This window comes from Astyanax mexicanus, unplaced genomic scaffold (assembly GCF_023375975.1).
Source record: "Astyanax mexicanus isolate ESR-SI-001 unplaced genomic scaffold, AstMex3_surface scaffold_40, whole genome shotgun sequence".
Taxonomy (NCBI): domain Eukaryota; kingdom Metazoa; phylum Chordata; class Actinopteri; order Characiformes; family Acestrorhamphidae; genus Astyanax; species Astyanax mexicanus.
In genome coordinates this window covers 763,195-780,545 of record NW_026040050.1, presented here as the reverse complement: position 1 = coordinate 780,545, position 17,351 = coordinate 763,195, and the positions used below count along the sequence as shown (strand labels likewise).

General features: G+C 42.1%; 1 protein-coding gene across 1 annotated transcript in view; it reads left to right on the top strand.

Moving 5' to 3' along the window:
* Positions 1-14,195, top strand: part of hcn4 (hyperpolarization activated cyclic nucleotide-gated potassium channel 4) — a 243,841-nt gene extending 229,646 nt beyond the window's left edge. Inside the window, exons 7-8 of the mRNA XM_049473599.1 lie at positions 4,596-4,760; positions 7,668-14,195. Coding sequence (XP_049329556.1) covers positions 4,596-4,760; positions 7,668-9,334 — 1,832 coding nt within the window. The 3' untranslated portion in view covers positions 9,335-14,195. The remainder of the gene's footprint in view (positions 1-4,595; positions 4,761-7,667) is intronic.
* Positions 14,196-17,351: the final 3,156 nt, after the last annotated feature.

Here is a 17,351-nt window from a genome sequence, read left to right as displayed (position 1 = left end):
AATATACTTTAAGTAGTTTTGAAACCAGTACGTTTACACTTTTATTCAAGTAAAAAGTGCAAAATCTACAAAAGTATTTAAACCCAAATATCGATACTAAGAAATGTCAATACATTTTACACAGAACAAGCTAAGCCAAAAAAAGACATGACTACACTTTATATTGCGTTGAAAAGTGACACTGTCATACAGCTTATTCAGCATTAGATGCAGTACTGTGATTAACCCTGCACAAACAACCCCACACACACACGCATGCACACGCTCTTCCCGTGATGAGCGTAGTAATGTTCATAGGCTGTTATTGGAAAGGCTCGGCAGGGGGTGGAGCGATAAGACCGTGATGGAGCTGGAGTGCATGCGGTACGCTGGCAGGATCCGGCACTCTAAGCCTGTTTAGGATTTCATGCAGGATTTTTTTTCTGTTATTTTGATGAGTCACTGGGCGGCTGAGTCAGACACGCACCAGCCTTCTCGTCCATGCTAATGTGAATGATGTAGTGCAGAGGGACGTTTGGGGGCTGAGCAAGAAGAGACTAGAGGTCACGGTGTCTTTACAAAAACAGAACACAACAAATCTGGTGTCACTGCTGAGCGTGGCCTGGAGGACTGGATCTGATTGTGCAAAATGAAAACTTGGGTGTTTAATGCCATTGAGACTATGGGTTATCACAGATATTAGCTGCAGAAATTCAATTAATTCACCTTCTAGAAACAGCCAGTTCTCACCATCCGTCTAATCCAGTTTCATCCATCAGATCATCTTCATTATTCCACTCACATTGTGCAGTGCATCAGTTCCACTGGCAGCAGAACAGCCCCAGATCATGGTGCCACCACCTCCATGCTCTGCAGTTAGTACAGTGTTCTAAGGGTTGAATGGTTGCCTTTACTTATCCTACTACTGACTAATTTTAAGCACACACTACACAATTTACCATCAGGAGAAAGATGGACAGAAATGTTTGATTCTCTTAAACAGCGAGAACAATTCGGGAATTTAAAAAAATCTGACACATCACATGTACGGCATTGCATTCTAGATCATGATGAACACTACCACCATGCTTAGCAGTTAGTTCAGTGTTCATAGGATGTAAAATAAAATGTTCATAGCTAGTGGAAAAACAGCCCAAGATCATGAGACCATGTTTGACAGTTGGTACAGTGTTTTGGGGTTAATGATGCACAACTGAACATGCTGTCTTTTTGTAATTCTCTCTTCCTTTCTCTCTCTCTCTCTCTCTCTCTCTCACACTCTCTCTCTCTCTTTCTTTCTCTCACTTTGTATTAAGTGTCTCATCTTGTGTGTGTGCTAGCCTCAGCCAGAACAGGCCCCCGGGTGGAGGGGATTTAGATGAGCTGAGAGCTGCTCTCCTCTTCAGTGGGGATGTGGGGATTACCCAGGGCACAGAGACCCTTCCACCCACACAGTGAGGGGGGATCCAGAGCATGACCCCACAGTTCAGAGTCCCCGAAACAGATCACATCACAAAAACACAGTCACACTAACCTTCAGGCCCTTGTGGTAGATAGATAGATAGATAGATAGATAGATAGATAGATGGATGGATGGATGGATGGATGGATGGATGGATGGATGGATGGATGGATGGATGGATGGATGGATGGATGGATGGATGGATGGATGGATGGATAGATAGATAGATAGATAGATAGATAGATAGATAGATAGATAGATAGGTAGGTAGGTAGGTAGGTAGGTAGGTAGGTAGGTAGGTAGGTAGGTAGGTAGGTAGGTAGATAGATAGATAGATAGATAGATAGATAGATAGATAGATAGATAGATAGATAGATAGAAAGATAGAAAGATAGATAGAAAGATAGATAGATAGATTCTAGTGGACAATGACAAGACGGAAAAAATTATTATCAGTGATTTAAGTCATCAAGTGAATCTCATATATTACGTAGGCTGCTTATCATGCAAAAATCATGCATTTTCCTCTCATTCTCTGAACCTTCACTGTTACTCTGGAGAAAGTAAGGAGCACTGTGAGTTTTATCAGCTACATTGTGGGTAAAAGTGGGAGCCCTGTTTTCACTCTGTGAAGTGTTATCAGGTTCAGAGTGTGTGGTTTGTGTACACAGTTAGAAGGGTGTGTGTGCTGCCAGTTCAGGAGTCAGATGGGGTGTGTAGTACGGTAAGTTTAGTATGCTTCCTGCCACAGCAATCTCTGAAGCTCACCTGACTGCTCGAGGACCGCCCACACGCGAGCCTGCAGTCAGAGGGACCCTCAGCCCCAGAGCGGCCGGACTGGTCCCGCACTGCAGCCGGTTAAATGGGGCATAATTCTCCTGATCCACCATGACGGATGAGTTCTGCCAGCACTCTAAGCTCTGAAAATGGCATTAAGTGCTTCAGCTCTGGATTACAGAAAATTCACATTTTTAATGCAAAAAGAAAAAATCAGGCGCTGGTGAGCTGGACCTTTTCCTTTGATAGAAAGTTCCCGATTTTGGCGGAGAAGTTGAGAGCAGGGGACGCGAGTGTGAGCTGACGGTGCTGCTTCAGGATGAACTCTCACACAGGAAGAGTTAGGAGACACTAATCCCCACGCAGAGGTTCATAGAGGATTCACACAAGACCTTCGCACTGCGTCTGATTACTAAATTATGCTGCACTGAAAAGACCAGAACATTGAATTTATTCAACTCAAACATATACATCATTTCCACATGAATAAAACATGCAAAGCAGATTTGTCTCTCAGTTCACTTACTTTAGACAGTAATTGAGTTGACGTGATATATTTTATTTATGAGAAAATGATTCACCCATTTGAATCAAGTAAACTTTCAAATCTTTTTAAAAAAGCAAAGACTTTGCTTTGTTCTGTACATTCAGTTAACTCAAGGCTGAACGTTTGTTCCAACCAAAATTTAACAATGAAATAAAAGTCATATCAAACTGGATTATTTGATGAATAAATAAGAAAGTATGTAGTGCAACTGTAAAGTTGGTGAAGCCCACTTTTCACAGATATCAGCACCCTATACTGTACTACCTGTAAGATGGTGGATGGTTCTATGTTTATATCAATTTTATACCAACACATCCAGCGTTCAGTTTGCTCTCAGGTTTATCAGCTGAAGTAAATTGAAGGCAAGAAGAACTGCAAATGCTGAGAATCAGGAGAGAGAGAAGCTGGTTAATATTAATTAATTTAGCATAATAACATTCTGCTCACCACACTTATAAACATGCAAGATGATGAACAAATTCTGGAAGTACTAAAAGCTAAAATTAATGTTTTTTTCTGTGGTGTTGGATCTGTAGATCACTCGCTAAGATAACCTCACAACTCAGTGCAGCTGTTGTTCTGGCTAACTGTTGCACTACAGACAGTGTTAATGAAATCAGTTTTAACAGGATATGCTGTGTTTACCTAAGTTGAAAAGAAAAATATGTTAAATGGACAAAACATTTTCCATAATATCACAGCAACATTTATAAAGCTAAAGCTACCTAGGCTTAAATAAGTTAGTAAGCAGGCTAAACACAGCAGCAAAGATCACATTACATGTAGAAGATTATGGCTCTGTATGGATCTGTAGACAAGCCTTCAACCGTGCACCGTGCACCTTAATGTAAGTGTAACGTAAGTGTTTTGCTGCTGTCGTAACAACAGGAAAAGAATGTCTTGCTTGGCTTAAAATACGCAGAAAACATGTACTGTTTTGTCTTAATTATTCATGGGTGTTTTGGGTGTAACGTGAAATAAACCATTTAGTGTGTCCATTTCCTTTAAGAGCCAGATGAGCTCTGATTTTGGAGGTTTGCTATTTTAACCACTTTTCAGTAGAGAATTCTGAGCTGCTCATTCACGCTGTAAAGATACACCAGCAGCTCATTTAAGGGAATAGTAATGTTATTTTATTCTTTATTCTGTTTATTTTTGATGTAAAAGCTGGGTGCACCTGGATTACCAAATAGCAATGGACATTTGATGGTTGACTGTTGTCAGGGTTCCAATCAGTCAGTGGTGCACCTGTGTTTTCCACCACCAAGATAACAATACAGCAGAAATGTATCTGAACACACACCAGCGTATATATATATTTGTAAGCTCTGTCGCTATTCAAACAATGCAGACACAAGGAGTGAAAATAGACTGTTGGTTGGGTGTAAAATAGTAATAAGCAAAGTCTTACATCTAAAGCACAGAGTCTTATCAACCAATTTTGAGAGTTCTGGTCACCGCTGATCTGTGGTGCAATATTTGTCCTAATGATTATTAGGTGAGCATGTTCATGACTTTCCATCCCAGACTAGATCTTCATCACAGATACAGTCAATATTAAAAAAACTGACGTTTTTCAGAGGGAGCACCATCTCCTCCCTTTCCTCAGCCATACATCTGTTCAACAGCACGGGGGTCTGGCCTTCTAGCTTAAAGAAAAGACACCCAATTCTTAAACCTCTCTCCACTATTGGAGTCTCCTTTGGTGATAAATATAACCGTAGGTTGAAGAAATGATGCTCGTGTTTGATTGCACAAGTATGTTGTTAAAAGCGTAAAAAATACAAGCAGACCTTTGACCTGATTTGCTGTTCTCTGTAACTGTTTCAGAGATCTGTTTGCTGACCAGAGGAAGGCGTACGGCCAGTGTCCGGGCAGATACCTACTGCCGCCTGTACTCTCTCTCCGTCGATAACTTCAATGAAGTGCTGGAGGAATACCCCATGATGAGGAGAGCCTTTGAGACAGTCGCTCTGGATCGCCTGGACCGCATAGGTAAGACTCTCTGAATCAAATTCTTCATTTCAAGGAGGATATTGAAAAGTAATTTGATATATTATAAGTAATTTGAGAGGCTAAAATTAAGATCGTAATTTTAGGGCAATATTCAGTTTTAATGTATAACAGACATGCTGACAATTATTCTCCAGGACTTCTGCAAAGAAAGGTTTACAAAATAACTCCACAAATCATAACCCTTTAAATGTATCATTGATTTATAAAAAAGGATATATTATTTAAATATTTGAGTATTGATGTGTGCCAATATTCTAATTTTGATAAATTAGATACATACAGAACTCTCAGGAAAAAATTAAATCTGAACTAGCTACAACCTCAAGAGTTATTGTTTCACAGTTGAATTCCAAGAGTAGTTATGCACAGTCCACAGTTGTTTCAGCTCCACTGATCATATAGGACACATTGTAGTTCTATAATAATTACAGACTGTATTTCTGTATGTGTTTCTCTGCATACTTTATTATTATCATCCTTTCATGCTGTTCTTCAATACTCAGGACCTACAGGAGAGAAAACCACCACAGATATTACTACAGATATTATTATTTTGCTGTTGGGTCATTATTTGTGTTGTGCTGTTGGGAGTGGATCAGATACAGTAGTACTGCTGGAGTTTTTAAACACTGTGTTTAATCTCTCACTGTCCTCCACTCTATTACACACTCCTAACTCTCTAGTCCTTCATCTGTGCCCACAGGGCACAGTAGGGAAACCCCAGCTCCCAGTGTGAGTACTCCAAGCCTGGGTGAGCAGCCTCTATGCTTATCTCCAAAAAGATTCAGCTCCATTAAAGCAGCTGCTGGTGACCCAATAGCTTTTGTTGGGAGATTGCTTTAAGGTGGCACAATCCATCTCAGCATAACCAGGCTAGCGTTCATCCTCACTGCATGTCACTGTCCACCATTACGCTCAGTGAAGGAAAGTATATTCCACCCTCAGCAGTTCCAGTTCAGATCATGTCCACAGCAGTGCACTGTGATTGGCCTAATTCAACTCTCTCTACTCAGTTAGTGGAAGATTCTCAACCCATGGTCTTGTTGTAGGTTAGACACTCCAAACACTTGAAGATTTACAAAATAAAAGTCCCACAACCTACTCAAATAACCACTGCAGTAATTTTCAGAACTGCTGTTTTATTAATGAGGCGCCATGAAAGTCATCATTAGCCTGTTAGCAGGAGGCTAAACAACCGGACTGATGGAGGGCTGCTAACTCTATCTGGTTAAATTGGACTAAGAAGCTCATAATAGTCAAGGGACAGTTCACAGTTTCCCACTCATTTTTGTTTTGTTAGAATGAACATAAGGGACTCTCAGATTGGCGTACCTGGGACAGAGCAGTGCACAGCATGTGTTCATGTAATGCCTGGGAGTACTGTGTAATTTCCAATCAGCTCCTCGCGTTCCTGCTTTACTGAGCCAGACGGCTGAGGGCTGAGACGCCACGGCAACCAGCTGTGTTAGTGCTGTTACCCAGGCCCGTGTTTATCTGACACCGCGGGGACTCAGAAACCCCTCACAGTAAACACTGACACCTAGTCCTAACAGCCCAAACACTACAGCACAAACAAACTCAATCATCTAAAACAGTTTAAAACAATCTAGATCAGGCTAAAACAGTCAAAAGCAGTCTAAATCTGTTTTAACATTGTTCTCCTGTTCAACACAAATCCAGCATGTAGAACTTACCTTTCTCTCGGGCAGAATGGACTTACAGACCGCAGACCTCACTAATTAATTACAGCATTAATGGGTCTGATGCAATCTGCTGATCTGTAGTGGAATGCACTGGGGTTAGAGCAGGTCATCCAGCGGCCTTCAGCCCGAAGCTTAATCGCCACTTTCTCATATCAGAAAATGGCCACCCTGATGTGACTGCTAATTCTGTTTCCACTGTGTGCGGCCGATTGCTCTCAGAGAAAGTATTTCCATTATTCCTAAAGTTTTTTTCCTAATTTATCATACAGATGGAATTTTGTAGAATTCAGTTAATTAAATACAGTTTAAAAGCGTGTCTCATTATGAAGAAAAGAATTCGTTGATATTTATTACGCAACAATGTCACGGCAGTTCCTGGAATTTGCTCACTTTGATCACTTTTCTGGTAGTGTGGAGTCATTTGTAGCATTTATATCAGCCATGGCCTGATGAAGTTTGTGTGACAGTGCAGCTGCCCTTCAGCCAGGACCTTGTCAGATCCGGCGTCCAGCAGCTACCAAACATGGTAAAGTGCCGTGTGTCTGCCTAGCCTGCATCTCTGCTATCCTATCAGTCACTGCGTCCGAGGCCATGTTTACTTGCTGATTTCTCTCTCTGCCTTATCAAGTGCTTAACAGTAAGAACTAGTCAAACACAGACTGGCCTGCCTGCAGGAGCCATCACACCCCCTACCAGGCTGCCCCCCTCCCTGATATCAGACCCCCAGCCTGGGGTTCCGCCCACAGCTCTGGGCTTGCTGAGAATTAACTGCTGTAGAAAAAAGAGATTGCAAAGTAGTGTTTGGAACAAAAAGCCAGAATAAAAGAGGTATTTAGAAGGATCAACTCTTTCTTGTGTGCACTTTAATATTCAGCATGCTGCCTGAGGCTGAATAATGATGTCCTTTGTTTAGAGGTTATTCAAAAAAGCCATGATTATAATACATCTTTTTTTAATGAATGAGGGTAGCTCTGAGTGCGGAAGCTGATGCTGGAGGGCTTTATCTTAGGATTTCAAATAACCCATTTACCAGGTATATGTTGTTTAATGGAGCAGAAAGATTGAATAAAACACAGAAAACTACCAGTTGGTCTTGATTAAGCCAAAAATGCGGTTTGTCTGTGTTTGTTTTGTGTTGTTGTAAATGGATGGTTCCTTGATTCTGTTTTTTCGTGTCCACTAGGAAAGAAGAATTCTGTCTTGCAGCACAAGGTCCAGCATGATTTGAACTCTGGCAACCTAAACTACCAGGAGAATGAGATCATCCAACAAATTGTCCAGCATGACAGAGACATGGCGCACTGTGCCCACCTGATGCAAAACCAACCTCCTCCTGCTCCTCCATCACCTACTCCTGTCATCTGGGCTCCACTCATTCAAGCTCCCCTCCAAGCTGCTGCAGCAACAACATCGGTTGCTATTGCCTTGACCCACCACCCTCACCTCCCTGCCGCTCTTTTCCGCCCCTCAGCCTCTGTTTTGGGTTCTATGAAAGACCCTTCGAGCTGCTTGAAGCGGTTTCAGGTTGTACCCACATCAGCAAGTCCTGGTTCAGCTGGAGATTCTCCTTCCAGCACGCCTCCAAAACCTCGTGCCGGAGCAGACACCCCCCTACTTGCCACTTTTCGGGCCCACCACTCAACAGGGCCTGCAGCGTCGGGCAGCGCCAGTCAGCAGGCCTTTAGCAGCGGCGGCGCATCTCATCCTGGAATCACCGGAGCTTCCACGTTCACAATGTCCGGCAACTTCTCCTCTTCTGCATCTCCCACATCGAGCACTGCACAGCTCCATCCTCCCCCAAAACACAAGCAGCCTTTTCCCCCAAGTACTCCCTCGCTGACTACCCGTCTCCAGCAAGGTGGGACAGGTGGAACAGCAGATGGCTCAGGTGTCGGAATGTTGTCTGGAGCGGTGGGTGGGACAGTGGGTGGTGCATCATGTGGAGTGACCTCAAGCGGTTCCATTGGAAATGCATTAGTTGGTGCAACGTGTGGTCTTCTGACCACAACATCTTCAAATAGTAGCCCTCTGTCCACCGGATCATTCAGCCATACTCCCAGTCAGCTTCTCCACGGTCAACAATCTCAAAAACCCACGCAGATGGGCTCGCTGCAGCAGTTTGCAGGCGGAGGTGGCAGGACTTCTAGTGTGCTAAACCTCTTCCACACACCCCCACCTGGATCACCGTCGTCCAGCCATGCCCACATTGCCCAGGCCCCTGAAGGCTCACCATCGTCAAATATCCAATCCACCTTGTCCAGCTTGCGGTCCAGCTTTCTCCCTCAGTTGCCTTTAGAAAGGTCAGCGTTAGCTTCGTTAGCTCAGTATGGCTCAGCTAATGCGTCTCCCTGTTACACTCCCCTAGCCCACAGCCCTACAATCCAAAGCCCTGTCCTTGGCAGGACTTTTCACTACAGTGACCCTTCCAGTACAGCTGGTTCCAACAGTTCTCTGCTCATGCCCCAGTCCTCCTGCCCTGGTCAACTACCAGGCCACCACGCCTCGGGGACCGAGTCTCCGCTAAGCCGTTTCTCTGAGGATATGAAACTGTTATCTAGCTCTCATCCCTCGCTAACGGGAGAAATAGGCAAGGCTCTGGGTCATCAGTCATCCCTTCGATCCTCCATGGATCCTGGTTATTGCCTTTCCCCTTACTCGTCTCTGACACTGGCGCCTAAGCCCTGTAGCTCTGTATCAGGGCACATCGCTCCCCCAGCACAGACTCCTCCCGGGTCACGGCACCACATTCACTCCCCTGGGACTTCACCTTCACTTCCACCCCGGAGGTCCTCCGAGGCCCGACCGTCCGAACTGGAACCTCTCTGCTCTAAGCTCCCCTCCAATTTGTGAGGCTAGATCACACCCTCCTACTCACCCTGGACCTGTAACTGAGTAATAACAATCTTCTACTGTGTGACACTTACGTTTTCTTTCTTTACCTATCTATCTAGACTACACTGTGTTTTAATCTTAATTATTTTAGATCTATCTAAATATTACTGTGATTAAAAAGATTAAGGCTTAACCATGTTAAATTAGAGCTCTAGATTACTCTTATTTTGTTTTGCTTTGTCTTTCTCTCTTTTTTATGCATTAATATATATGTGGAAGACATGTATTTAAACAGTATACTGTATTAATCAACTGATAGGAGGGTGTGAAATGCTACATACACCAACATTCAAGGAGGTCTGTTTTGTATCTATGCCAAGTTCATTAGGTTAGTGTTTTTGAAATGGACATCGCTGGAGGACTCTTTTGCAGGAATCTATGCACTGAATCCTGCATGTAAAAAAACAATGAACTTTTTTTCTGTTCTCAGATCTACCTTTTTAGTAAAATAACATTGAAGGAGGGGATCTCTTTTATCACTACACCCTATCCAGGATCACATATTGTTGATCCTTAAATGTGTCCATGGGATTCTATGTATTTATTCACTGTATAAACTTTGCAAAGCCTTCCAAGGTGGAGAAGAAAATGTAGGCAAGCCAAAAATATTTTTCTCTTTAGTAATTAAGTAATACACTTCTTAGGCTTACACATTGTTGATTTCCATTTTAAACACAATATTGTAGTAATGTTGGAATGGGAGACTGGGAGAACAGAGGAAGAAGTTTAGTATCCTAACAAATTCACTTTTGTCTTCCAGGTTAATGTGGCAGGTTTTGGACAAGAATTGCATTAGACTGATGAACGGCATGGAAACCCCTGTGTGTGTGTGTGTGTGTGTTTCTAAAATGGCCTGATGCAAGCAACAATCATGTTGGATCAGGATTAGCTTTGCCTTTTTACTAGAAAAAAAAACTTCCATTAAAGACTGTGTGTAGATGGTTCGACACCTCACACGAATTCTGCAGAGCCAGCAACAAGCCAGAATTAAATGAGATTACTGGATGTAGCATATACATCATTTCTTCTCTTTGACAGCTTTCGGTAAAATAATAACCTTTTTATTTATTTATTAACAAATATCTGTTTGTATTTATTTGTATCATACCTAGCTGCTGAATCATCTATTCATGACAGCAGTAAGTCAGGTGAATGTTGGAATTAGGAGGATGACTGACCGTAAAAAAAGGAATAGATGGTATAAATATCTGTTCAGCTTGGAGCATTGCTCCCTCACACACTCAAACATTACACAGCATCCTCTTAGACAGCTGGGTCCCAATTTGAGTCAGTGCTTCAGCTACAGTGTCCCGATGTTACAAGACAGCCTCACACCTCCATTATGAGCCCTGACATTAGCTAATCCTTACAGGCGTTCTTGAACATGCAGCTCAAAAATATGTAAAAAAGGCTAAAATCAGGCTTAAGAGATGTTAAGACCACTCATACATAAAGCGATTTACACTGATTATCCAGTAATAAGGGTGCATGTCTTAACCTAGGATATACATTAGACAGTGCCTGAACGGTTGGGTCTCATCGTCATCATGTTGGATGCAAGAGAAATGGTCAAATAAGAAGACCTGTCAGACTTTGAGGAGGACCAGATTGTTATAAGCAGACAACTGGGCTGGAGCATCTCCAAAATGTGTTGGACGTGTTGGATGCGTGATGCTGTGGGCAACTACCAACAGAGGTTTAAGAACCCAGAGACAGGATATAAGAGATAGCTCATCAGTGTAGGAGGACAACGAAGACTAATCCATCTGAGTGGAAGTCAGAAGGGCTAGTGTGGTGCAAGTCTCAGAAATGTTTAATGATGTGTAATTAGATGAGGAATGCTTTACAACACACGTCGCCCAGCACCTCCACCCCACCCCGCTGTGTATCTCTAAACCAATCAGAAAGCCCATGCTAATACCTGTCCATCATCAGAAGTGCCTATAGTGGACTGGACCTTAGAGTAACAGAAGATTGCTGATGTTTTGGCCCTGTTTTGTATACTCTTACTTTATCTCTTAGTTTGAGAATCTGCTGCTAATGTCTTTGTGCTATTTTCCACAGAGCACCTTCACACGTCTTGTAGAGAAAGCTAACGGACAGTGATGCTAACAGACTGCACTGTGTGAGATATGTGTCCAGTGGCAGAAACTGTAGGTAATACACAGATAATGAAAATCACGAATATCTTGTAAATGATTAAAAAGTAATAATTGTTTCCAGACTGACTGAGTCAAGTTCACAAGTTGTGAAAATCTTTAAACTTTTGAGCAGCAAGCGATGCTGGAGAGAGAGAGAGGTACAAATACAAGGAGACACTGATGTATTGAGGGGTTGCTGTGTAGCGACAGACAGTCAGTGGCTTGACATGTAGACGAGGACCCTGTGGACTACTCGGGATGACGAGCTTGTAGCAGAGAGGCCTTTAGAGGCTCCACAGCAAGTTATGATTGTCTCTGAGCACTTGTGGAAATTTCACAAGGAGGACAAGTATTGATTGCATTATTGGACACAGCTTTTAGAGGTTTTGAGAGCTAGTTAGAGAGTTTTTGGTCCGACTGAGCAGAAAAAAAGAATCTGAAAGGGCTAGGGGGAAAAAGAGCGAGTGAGAGTGATTGATTAGAGGGTACTCTGACCCGACCGAGAAACCTGGTCATTAGCAGAGATAAGGACTGCAGAGCATCAATAAAAGCAGCCTGCAGCTGTCAATCAAAAGCGCCTGTCACTCTGGCCCTGTGTCATGTCTCAGCTCACACCTCTCAGACTGAGCGACTCCATCTATCACACCACACTCCTCACAGGACAGTGTACACACTGTACCTCAGAGCTGCACTATCACACTAACCAGTACATTTACATATCTACACCTACAACTACAACTCAACCTTAACTTAACCTGACCCTCAACCTTATCATTTTGGTTCTTAAACAGATCCTAGTGATATATGTACATTTCTTATAAGAGCTAATTGCTCTAAAGAAAAGGCCAGAGCGCTTTTTGATAAACAATAGAAGGCAGCCAATCAGAAATGACTATATGTTGATATATCAGGTCAAAATGCAAAGTGGCGAAAATTGACACCTTAAGGCAAACATTTAATTTGAGCATTATGTACTGTGGGTCAAAACGCTGCTACCACACTATAAAACTTTGGTTGTAAAATCTACCTTAAAGTCCACAAGGTTTTTCACCACACTGTCCTTTACTGTCCTTGAGGAGGAGCTCAAAATTCAGTTTGTATTAACGACATATAAGTGCACCACTGTAGCAAAAAATACCAATTTTCACAATATGCTGCTTTAATAGAGGTTGGAAAAAACAATTTCATCTGGTTTTGGAATTTGAACCTACACAAACCTCATAAGTAGATTTCATGGTAAAGGATGCCCCTTAAATCATAATCCCATAAGACCCGGGACTGCATTTATGATTTGTGAAGTAATCTAATCCTCAATTTACAGCCTACAGTCTGTCTACGCTCGAGTCAAAAGGGCCTCGCGTCAAACGCAGCCTCGCAAAAACACCCATACGCACTTCAGCTCCAGCAAGAAGCCAAAACATGGAGAGAATCCACCTGGCAGCGCCCGCTTTTCCGATTCACAGTGGTTTTCATAGCACAACACAAACTGATTCCAATTGGGAGCATTCCCAATTTCAGCACCTAATCTGGGCCTTGCTTTTGTGCTGTGGTTCCGCTCGTGGGAGCGCTCGTGAAGCACTGGTGCAGGCAGTAATGAAATCAGTCGCAGTGATTGAGGATTAGATTTCCCACTAACAGGGTTGAGTCTCGGAGATGGGAGGTGGTTGGAGACTGGTGCGTGTGGTGGCTGGCACCATCATTTCTTATTTGTGTGCACAAATTCATTTTGGGCGACGACTAGCGGAAACACAGTGGTGAATGTGGAGTTAACATAAGTAACCCAGGTTAAGGGGGGTTGGAGATCAACCCCACCCTGTAACTGGGAAAACAGGAACTGGCTTTTCCTGCTCCAGGTCCTGTTTTTAAACCCATACAAAAATATATATTATATAAACATATTACATTACAGATATACACCATAATGTGTATAGATATGTTCAGACACCCAACACAGCACATCTGTAATTAAGTTAAGATTTCTGAACAATGAGTTTTATCCTGATGAACCATCAGTAGACTGTTTAGATTAATGGCTTCAGTGTTACAGACATTTCTACCCTTGTGGCTGCAGGTATTCTACATCTTTTTGTTGTAGCGACGTGTTTTATAACCCTGAAGAAATTTTCTTTCTAATTATTACAGGCAGTGATGCAAAACTGTCAGAATCAGGTTCTGAATTATACTGTTAAAATGGGACACCATAGATATTCTGACTTTGTAGGAAACATTGTTTATTACCTGCGCACTGCATTATCCCTTACAGTCCACTGCATATTCCACCTTATAGCAGTTAGATACAGCATAGCATCCAGTGCCTGACAATAACCATGATCAACCTTGTGTACAATACAAGGTCCCATGACTACCAGACAGTTACATCATCCTCTAATGACCATGTTATTCTATGGAAGGCAGTATACCCTAAAGACGTTCTGACTGCACTCTGACTAAAATATTTAAACGGAGTGCGGGTCATTAGCACAGGCTGGAAACTAGAGCCGTTCTTCATCTTTTTTAATCTTCTTCGTGATTTTCCTGCCTCCACTTTTCAGACAATAGTGCCTGATTTGAGCCTATGAGATATGACTATATTCTACTGCAACAAGAACATGGACATTCATACATTACCGTATTTTTCAGACTATAAGGCCGCTGGATGAGGCGCACCATCAGTTAACATCTATTTTATAAAGTGCATTATGTGACACTAGTATAGGACAGGGGTGTAGCCATGATTTCCTTCTAATTCAGCAGGTCTCACCGCTGGGTGGTTTAGATTTGCAGATTTCCATTAATGCTGCATGAGGCGCCCTGAGGAACGCTGAGTGTTCTAGTAAGCCAGGGTGATATTAGCTAGCGGTTCGTCCCACGTAGCTTACACGGTAAATGTGCAGGCTACAGCCCAAAAATACTTACCTCTGAACGCCGAAAGAGCTAGGGCGTTTAGTGGATAATGCGAGTGCGAGCCAGAGTTAGCGGTTACAGTCCAATAATATTCACCTCTGAATGGCAAAAGTGCTTAGCATAGTTAGTAGCTAATGCTGATACTGGTCCAGTGTCGACTCTCAGTGCTGGAGAACTACCGTATTTTTCGGACTATAAGGCGCACTTAAAAACTTTTAATTTTCACAAAAATTGACAGTGCGTCTTATAATACGGTGCGCCTTTTGTATGGATTTTACTCGTCAGGTTGTAAGGAGCAGTAAACACACACTCGGTGCAGCGTTATAGAGAGTTTCAGTGCTATACAGAGTCCAGAGCCGTGCAGCTCCGAGGCTGGAGCAGCAATAGCATTAGCTAGATGCTAACCGCTAAGCTACCTAGCTTATTCACTGTTCAGAGATCAGTATTATCTAAATTTTACCCGTCAGGTGTAAGGAGCAGTAAACACACACTCCGTGCAGAGCCGTGCCGCTCCGAGGCTGGAGCAGCAATAGCATTAGCTAGATGCTAACCGCTTAGCTAGCTAGCTTTTTCACTGTTCAGAGTTCAGTATTTTCTAAATTTAGCACTTTTAATACTGCTGGAGCAGTATTATTAGAGTTAGATGCTAATCGCTAAGCGTTCACCGTTCAGAGGTGAGTTATCGGCCTGTAAGTCTGTGCTGCTTTGCCTGGCTAGCATTAGCTAGATGCTAAGCGCTAACTCTCTCAGAGGTGAGTTTTATCAGCCTGTAATCTGCTTGTTTACCGTGTTAAAACAAGCTACGGGGGACGAATCGCTAGCTAATATCTCACTGTCTTACCAGAACACGCAGGATTACTCAGTGTAACGCTGTCGTTTAAGTTTGGGTTAACTTTACTAGTTTAGGTGACTAGCTAGCGTGCTAGCGGATAGCTATGCTAACGCTGGTGCAGCAAGCCTTAGTGGACATCTGGAAATCTAAGCTTACTGTAAATAAACTGAAGCACGTTACTCACCCAAATAAACAGTTTTCAGGAGAGGAATCTGTGTAGATTAATATCCAGCACTCGTTTGACTTTGAAAGAGATAGATTTATATATACTGAGACGCTCCACCGGCAAGAGACCACCCCCGGTGGGGGAAGGGAAACATGGCGCCACCCCTGTTCACTTTGATATAGGCACCCTTTCTAGTGTCACTTAACGCGCCTTATAATGCGATGCGCCCTATGTATGGAAAAATAGCAGAAAATAGGCGTTCTTTGATAGTGCGTCTTATAATACGGTGCGCCTTATAGTCCGAAAAATACGGTAAACTGAAACTCCTGTGTAATGCCGTACTTCCGTAAAATGGATTTACTGCTCCTTAATACCTGACTGGTAAATTTCATACATAAGGCGCACCGGTTTATAAGGCACACTGTTGATTTTTGGGAAAATGAAAGGATTTTAAGTGTGCCTTATAGTTTGAAAAATACGGTATTTACAATGAATAAAGAAACTGAGTTTCTAAAGAAACTGAAGAAAAATGAGCTATGCTACTTACGCTATTTAGAAAAATTTAAGATGTTAATGCTTACCACAGTGTGCTAATCATAATATTAAAACATAATATCATATGTCATTAATATAATATGTTTGATATCATTAAAAATAATATCAAACAAGATTTAAAGATTAATAAACCTTCTCCTGTGGAGTCCAGCGGTGTGCTCAGTTTTGTATGCTGGAGCAGGTTAATTTGTTACCTTAAAAGCTTTAATATCTTCTACCTTTTGGCCACAGTCATTATGCAAATAGTACACGAAATAGTACCCTGTTTTGAAAGTACTGATACAGTTTTGTAGCATCAAGGCAGATTAAGCTAGGTCAGGTGTGTGAGACATTAGACATAAATATGCAATATTTATAAAGTAGCAGCAGTGTAGCCAGAGGTCATTGATTATAATGTATTATAGTGCTATGCTAACTTGTCCGATGTGACTGAACTGGTAGCTTCTCCCAGACGCCGTAAGGAACGTCATGTCCCGGCTCGACTCTACACACTAAATTCACTACCTTTAAATAATCAGCTTGTGCAGAGCTAAACGTCGCCCCACAGGGTGGGATTGGGTTGCATTTACCTCTGCAAGATTAGATAACTCTGATTCAACACTGGCAATTTGACTGTGTAGGCCTACTGCTAGACTTACAGATTAAAAGATTAAGTTGTTTTGGCTGTGATCCATTTATAGGCTGGCTGAAAGGGTGCTGGTGTGTGTCAGTATCATGAATAATCCGGAGAAAGGCGTGTGAATTTACGCCCACTCTTCCTGGGTTTTTGTAGCTTTTTATTTTTTGACAACATTTATTCATAAAACTATAATGTCAACTGTCAACAGTGTGTATTTATGTAAACAGATTTGTGTACAATATATGCATATATATTTCAATAGAATTTATTTATTTTTCTGCGTTGATTTTACATGATTTGTTTTCATAGACACCGTTTGTTTCAGCGTTCAGAGTATTTATCTTTATGGTTATTTCGTATGAGCATATTGTTAGCATTGTGTAATCTTACAGGGAATATCTTGCAGTTAATCATGCTGGGTTTGTTTTCTTTTTTATTAAACAACTAATCTGTCATTTCAGCACACACCTCAAGGGTTAAAAATAACAATTGTTGTTAAGCAAAATGATTATTTATGATGTTCAATTACAGTATATCAATTTATTACTTTCTTTTTCCACTGGAAACCCTGGGCAATAGCAATAAGTTGTGTCGAGTTAAAGTGCAGATGTTTCGGGGAAGGTCCACACCTCCACTACGTAGCTGCACTGCTGTCTGTGGCTGGCTTTGTTGATGGAGGCCTTTACAAAAATGACATGATGATTAGCACACAGACTGGATATTAATACAAGGTATCAAATAAAACATAAATATTCTAT